Source organism: Chinchilla lanigera, unplaced genomic scaffold, assembly GCF_000276665.1.
Source record: "Chinchilla lanigera isolate Chin_1 unplaced genomic scaffold, ChiLan1.0 scaffold00002, whole genome shotgun sequence".
NCBI classification, from domain to species: Eukaryota; Metazoa; Chordata; class Mammalia; order Rodentia; family Chinchillidae; genus Chinchilla; species Chinchilla lanigera.
Window position 1 is genome coordinate 45,533,696 of NW_004955403.1, and position 6,497 is coordinate 45,540,192.

At 54.5% G+C, this 6,497-nt stretch overlaps 1 protein-coding gene across 5 annotated transcripts in view; it reads left to right on the plus strand.

Annotated features, from left to right (window-relative positions):
- The window catches only part of Npm2 (nucleophosmin/nucleoplasmin 2), a 21,791-nt gene extending 16,270 nt beyond the window's left edge, over positions 1-5,521 (plus strand). For all 5 annotated transcript variants that reach the window (XM_013513680.1, XM_013513695.1, XM_005373643.2 and 2 more), the window contains 5 exons: positions 3,237-3,330; positions 3,896-4,068; positions 4,274-4,311; positions 5,188-5,218; positions 5,305-5,521. In XM_013513680.1, coding sequence (XP_013369134.1) covers positions 3,237-3,330; positions 3,896-4,068; positions 4,274-4,311; positions 5,188-5,218; positions 5,305-5,370 — 402 coding nt within the window. In that variant the 3' untranslated portion in view covers positions 5,371-5,521. The remainder of the gene's footprint in view (positions 1-3,236; positions 3,331-3,895; positions 4,069-4,273; positions 4,312-5,187; positions 5,219-5,304) is intronic.
- Positions 5,522-6,497: the final 976 nt, after the last annotated feature.

Here is a 6,497-nt window from a genome sequence, read left to right on the forward strand (position 1 = left end):
TTTTTTTTTTTTCTTTTTCTGGTTTTTCTCCGGTACCGGGAACCGAACTCACGACCTTGCGCTTGCCAGGCAGGCGCTTTTGCCGCTGAGCTAAATCCCCAGCCCCCACACTCGGTTTTAACAGATGTGTTTGGAACCTCCGCTTTCTAGTCTCCAGGTCTCACACCTTTCCTGTGTTTTTAATCTCTCTGCCTTGTGCTGATAATTTCTTACAGCATTCTTCTAATTCTTGCCCCTGCTGACTTCTGCTTTTTGACCATTTGTTCAGTTTATTTCAATGCTTCTGCTCAGGGATAGAAGGCTGTGTTTGCTTTTTCTCAGTTTCCATATCTTTTTCTCCTGCTTTGATTCCTACTTTTTTTTTTTTCATTACATGAGATTGAACCCAAGGCCTTCACACTGAGCTACATCCCTAACTCAGTTTATTTATTGAGACAGAGTCTTGTGGAACAGCTACATTTCCCAGGCTGGGCTTGAACTTGTGAGCCTCCTGCCTCAGCTGCCCAGAGTGCTAGGAATACGAGCACGCACGAGGGTGGCCAGCACCATATTTCTATTTGGCCGGTCATAACCCAACTCACTTGTGATGTTTTTGATTGTTTCTCTTATCTGACTTCTGGGTAGTGCTCAGCTGCAGCTGCGCTGGTTTGGTTTTTTTTTGTTTGTTTGTTTGTTTTGTTTTCTGTCATGTGCTTTGTGATTTTACGTGGTGAGCCGATCCCTGATCTTCAAGTTTACTGGGGCTGCACTGTCTCTCTGTAAGCTTTGGCCTCCGGGTCCCAACAGAATGGCTTCACATTTGTGTCACTGTTCGCCCCAGGAATATCGCCAGCATGGGGTTTCAGAGCAGCTCCTACCTTGGCAGCCCCAGGCGAGGTCAGACCTCCTGAGACTGAGTAAAGTTCTGAGACTCCTGTTCCCTAAAATGGCTAATCGAGTGTTTTGATGCACATTGGTTTGGGGATTTCCAGTTCCACTCCTCACCACTTGGAGGACCCTTGCCCTCACGGGAGGGAACTTTTGGGGGGTTTGGGGGGATCTTTTTCAGGCAGGGTTTCACTATGCAGTCCAGGCTGGCCTTGAACTCACTTTGTAGACCAGGCTGGCTTCAAACTCACAGCAATCCTCCTGCCTCAGCCTCCCAAGTGCTGGGATTACAAGTGTGTGCCACCATGCCCAGCCATTTACTTGAGGGATATTTATTTTTTGTTTTTTTGAGACAGGGTCCGCTATGTAGTCCACGTTGACCTAGAACTCTTGCTTCCTTTTTAAACATTTTATTAGCATATATTTGTAGTATACCACGTTCACATTCATCTTAGGGAGCAAGTACATGTGCTTAACACATCTTGGTTCTGTTCTTCTCTCTTTCCTTCCTCCCTCCATCCTTCTGTCTCTATAGATGTCCTTCCATTTCCCAGCGATGTATCTGTTTCCTATGGCCTTTCATTTAGTTTATTGAAATTATTTCTCATGTCCCCCTCCCCACTAGGGACTGTTGAGTGTTTGGATAAAACCCCCAAAGGCAGAGTGATCAGGTGACCAACCGAGGACAGGTTGTCCCCTCCCTGGCAGCCACATGTGGCCTGGGGCTCAGCCTTGTCCTCCACTAGGGAGACTCGGGCATCTGACACCTAAGGCCAGAGCTGTTCCCCTGGGACCCCTTCCCTGAAGGGCTGCTGCATCGGCGCGCTGCGTGGGGCCTCTCCACTCTGCACCTGAATTCCAGCCTCGCCCATCTCCTTCCAGTCCGAGCTGGAAGTTTGTACATTAATCTCTCTAAGCCTCTGCTGCTTTCTGTGTAGTCATGGGTGTCTTGTGACCAGGCATGATGGTGCACACCTGTGCTCCCAGCCCTCTAGGAGGCTGAGGTAGGAGGACCACAAGTTCCAGCCCAGCCCGGGCAACTTAGCAACTTAGTGAGACCCACGTTTCAAAATTTTAAATTTAAAAAGGCCTGGGCAGGGCCGGGGATGTAGCTCAGTGGTACAAGCGCCTGCCTGGCAAGCACAAGGTCCTGAGTTCAATTCCCCATACCACAAAAAAAAAAAAAAAGGCCTGGGGTATAGTTCAGTGTGAAGGCCCTCGGTTCAACCCCAGTACTGGGCCCAAAAGAGATAAAGTACATTAAACTCTTAACATGGTATCTGGTATGTAGCAGACACTCAAAAAGTATAGAGTCCTTATTCTAGAAAATCAGAGCCAGGACATGGTGGTATATTCCTTAGTCCTAGCTACTCAGGAGGCTGAGGCAGGAGAATCACCTCAGCCCAGGAGTGTGCAACCAGCCTAAACAATATAGTGAGATCTGAATCTCAAAAGAGGAAAAAAAAAAGGGCTGGGCATGGTGGAGCATGCCTGTAATCCCAGCATTTGGGAAGCTAAGGCAGGAGGATCACTTTGAGTTTGAGGCCAGCCTGGACTAAACAGTGAGTTCAAGGCCAGCCTGAACTACATAGCAAGACCCTGACTCGAAAAACTAGAAAATTTAGAAAGCTCAGGAAAGTATAAAGGCGGTAATACGTCCCTGTCCTCTGACAGTTATTAGCACGTTGCTGTCTCTCACCTTACCGTACACACAGGATGAAGTCAGCACTGCTTTCCCATTCGACTGGCACCTCAGCTGCCATCACAAAAGCACCAGACTGCAGCTTCCGCAGCTGATGTTCATACTTTCAGGGTAGTGGGCCAGAAGTCTGGGATAGGGGTGCTGGGGGTGGGCTCTGGGTGGGCTTCTCCTTTATAGATGGTCCCCTTCTTCTCAGTCTGGGACTCAGAGAGAGTGATGTCTTTGGTGTTCCTGCTTATAAGGGCATTCATCTTCTAGGCAAAGTGGTGCACACCTGTAATCCCAGCACTCTGGAGGCTGAGGCAGGAGGCTCACCATGAGTTTCAGGCCAGCCTGGGCTACATAGCAAGACCCTGTCTCAAAACAACAATAATAATAATAATACTAATAATGCCATCGTGAGCCCCAGCCATGACCTCCTGTAACCCTAATCTGCTCCTGAAGTGCGCACCTCAAATACCCTCGCATTGGGGCACGTCCCGGAGGGGAGGCGCATTCAGCCCTCCGTTCGGAAGCCTGTTTGTGGGACCCAGAGAGCGGGAGGATGGAGCTCTTCCCTCACAGACCCGACCTCAGCAGGGTGGGGTGGGGCTCCGCTAAGGGTGCCTGGGCCCGGGCCAGCGCCCCCCACGCCAGCCCGAGTCTCCTCTGTCCCCTCCCGCCGCAGGTGGCCATGGCCGGTGTCACGCTGTCGCCCCCAGTCACGTTCCACCTGCGGGCCGGCTCAGGCCCCGTGTTCATCAGTGGCCAGGAGTGTTACGGTGAGTGCTGCGAGCCAGGCTGGGAGCTCGGCCCCGAGGGGCAAAACCCCAAAGGCGATGCCACTGCCAGTAGCCCGAGGTGGTGGACCAGTCCAGAGCCCAGGCCCCCTTCACCGCCACCGCCACCGCCACGTCCTCTGAGGCCTCAGCAGGGCTCATCCTCAAGAGTAGCTGCAGGGACAAACGGAGGACTCATAAGGAACACTTAGCACAGCACCTAGTACTCAGCAGCACTTACACCCCAGCTGCCAGTACCTGTGAAGTGACAGAACAGAGCGGACCCGGGGCGACTTCACCGCCTTCCCCCGCCCCTTCTCTTCCGCCTCACCCCCACCCCTTCCTGGCCCGCGCCCTCGGCCTCCAGCCGCACCTTCCTTCGCCGCCCAATCCGATTCCATCCGGGCCTCCTGATGGCAGGGGCAGGACAGCGCTTTCAGCCCCAGGCGGGGGGGCCCCCAAGTCCCCCGGGGCACGGAGGTCGGGGGAGGAGGGGGGCCCCGAGTCTGGAGTTGAGTTTGGAGCTCGTTCACCCCCGCTCTCTCTGCCCCTGCCCTGGCTGGTGCAGCTACAGAATCCTCAGACCCCACGTCGGAAGAGGAAGAGGAAGAGGAGGAGGGAGAGGAGGATGAGGAGGAGGAAGAAGAGGAGGAGGAGGCGGAGGCGGATGTGTCTATGGAGGGCACTCCTTCCAAACGAGCCAAGCGGCTGGTGCTGCATAAGCAGACCAGCACTGCCAAGGTGGGAAAGGAGCCAGGCTGCTTGAAGCGCCGGGGGGCGCTGCTTGGGGGTGCTGGGCCCCCTGAGCCTGGGCCGGGGTATGGGATGGGCGAAGGCCATGGCCCCCAGGTCCTGCCCCAGGTCCAGCTGGGAGCGCATGAGTGCGGTTTAGGAGTTGCTTCTGGCCCAGGCCTCACCCTACTCTCATACTAACTTTGGTTCCCAGAAAATAAAGGTGGAAAGAGAAGACGACCCGGCCCCAAGGTAAGTCCTTCCATCTTTTAAAAAAAAAAGTTTGGTTTTGTTCTGTGCTTCCTGGGATTGCACCCGGAAGCATTGAGCTATATCTCCAGTCCTTTTAATTTTTTATTTTGTTTTTGTTTTCGAGACAGGGCCTCACTACGTAGTTTAGGCTGGAGTTGAACTCACTTAGGTAGCCTAGGCCAGCCTCGAACTCCCTGCAATCCTTATGCCTTAGCCTCCTGAGTGCTGGGATTACTCACCCTGCCCCACCACACCTAGCACTTGATTTTTTATTTTGAGACAAGGTCATGCTAAATTCCCCATATTGGCCTTAAACTTGTGATCCTCCTGCCTCAGCCTCCAAATTCTGGATTTACAGGCATGCGCCACCATGCGCAGTGAGATCCATAGTGCTAGAGAGTGGTACATGCACAGAGATTACAGCACTGGAGGTTGGCATAACTCTCTTAAAGCGTGAAAATGCTATCTTCTGACCTAATTCAGTTAGGCAATTTCTTCCAAAGAATGAGATGAGAGCTGGGCGTGGTGGCGCACTCCTGTAATCCCAGCACTGGGGAGGCTGAGGCAGGAGGATTTTTGCAAGTTCAGGACCAACCTGGGCTACAAAATGAGCTCAAGGACAGCCTGAACTGCATAATGACACCTGTCTCCAACAGACCAAAAAAAAAAAAAGATGAGAGAGATTACTGTGGTACCTCGGTTCACAAACTTAATTTATTTCACGAATCTGCAAAAGATAGCCACATTTGTGTGGAAAAGACCGCGGTGGTGTTCCTCATCCGATGTAGTTTGGAAACAAAAACAAAATTTTACCAGACGCGTTTGTATGTGAATCAAATTGTTCTGGCATCAGGCTGAGCCCTCTCCCTTGGCCAGGTGCAGTGTCTCCAAGACCCCCTCGAAAAAGGTAAGCGGGAGCAGGAGGGTGAGGCACGGGTTCTGGGGAGACAGACGGGCGGAACAGAGAAGATGGAGCGTCCCTTGTCCCCACAGGGGAAATATTCAGAACGACCTAGGAAGCCGGAGGCCAAGAAGAAAAGTGCCAACAATACCCCGTGATCCCTGAAGGCCTCTTCCTCCAGCCGTGCTGTGGAGCAACCCCCACCCTCATCCCTTCTCCTGAGCCCCAAGGTGGCCTGGTGTCGTGCACCACCATCCCTCCAGGGTCAGAAAGCCCCGCGGAGACCACAATAAAGTTTGCTTTGTCATGCGCTGTCCGCCTCTTACCTGCAGCCTGCAGAGGGCGCCTGCGAACCAGTGCAGCGGGCCCCGCGCCCGCGGCCCCGCCCCTCCCTCAGCCCCGCCCCCGGTGCCTAGCGCCCGGCTGCCCCTCTCCCTCTGGACAGGACCTGGATTACAGACACCGGACTTCCGGGTTACTCTTCCTCCCGCTACCTGTAAAGGGCCTCAGCCCTCCCGCAGCTGTCACATGTGCAAGCATCATCAGGACCCTTGGGGCATGGCCCGCCCAGGTTTCCTGTTAGGGCGCTGACCCCATGTGCCAGCCAGGTGCTGGGTGAGGCCAACAGACAAGACGGGGTGGTTGAGCGCTGTCAGGCTCCGACCTCCCACCCTCTCCAGGTCAGCAGAGCGACTGTGGAGCCCCAGTCCCCATTGGGTGACGCTGGCTTGGGCCTGCCCCGGGAGGGCAGCGGATGCGTCCAGCTGGTGGCTATTCTGTGCAGAGCCCTGCCTCTCTCTAGCACCCCCATGGCCGGGGTTTAAGTGACTGGGTGGCTGCCCAGGTTCCCCACCTAAGGGTCCCAGAAGCCCTGAGGTCTTTGGTTCGGCATGGGAAGGGCAGCACCAGGCTTTGGTCTCCTGGCAATCTCCCTGGGGGCCTGGTAGGCAGCCTGTGCTCGCTGAGCTTGGCTTTGGCCACAGCCACACAGGGTGGACGAATTGGTGCCTCGCCCGCTGGTTGCCTGCCGTCCAGAGGCAACACAAAACCAGCCCTGAAACTTCAGTTCCTGTCCAGTGCTTTGGGAAGTAGAGCAGGCTCACGTCCTGGTGGGAGGGGCTGCTGGTGAGGTCTGAGGAGGCCCCCGGAGCAGGCAGCTGCCCAGCAGGGGTGGGGTGGACAGAGGACACTCACAGGGACACAGTGCAGAGGCCTGAGACAACGAGCTTGGCGGGGCTGGGAAAAGGAACACTGAGGTGACTGCAGTAACAGCCACTTACACAAC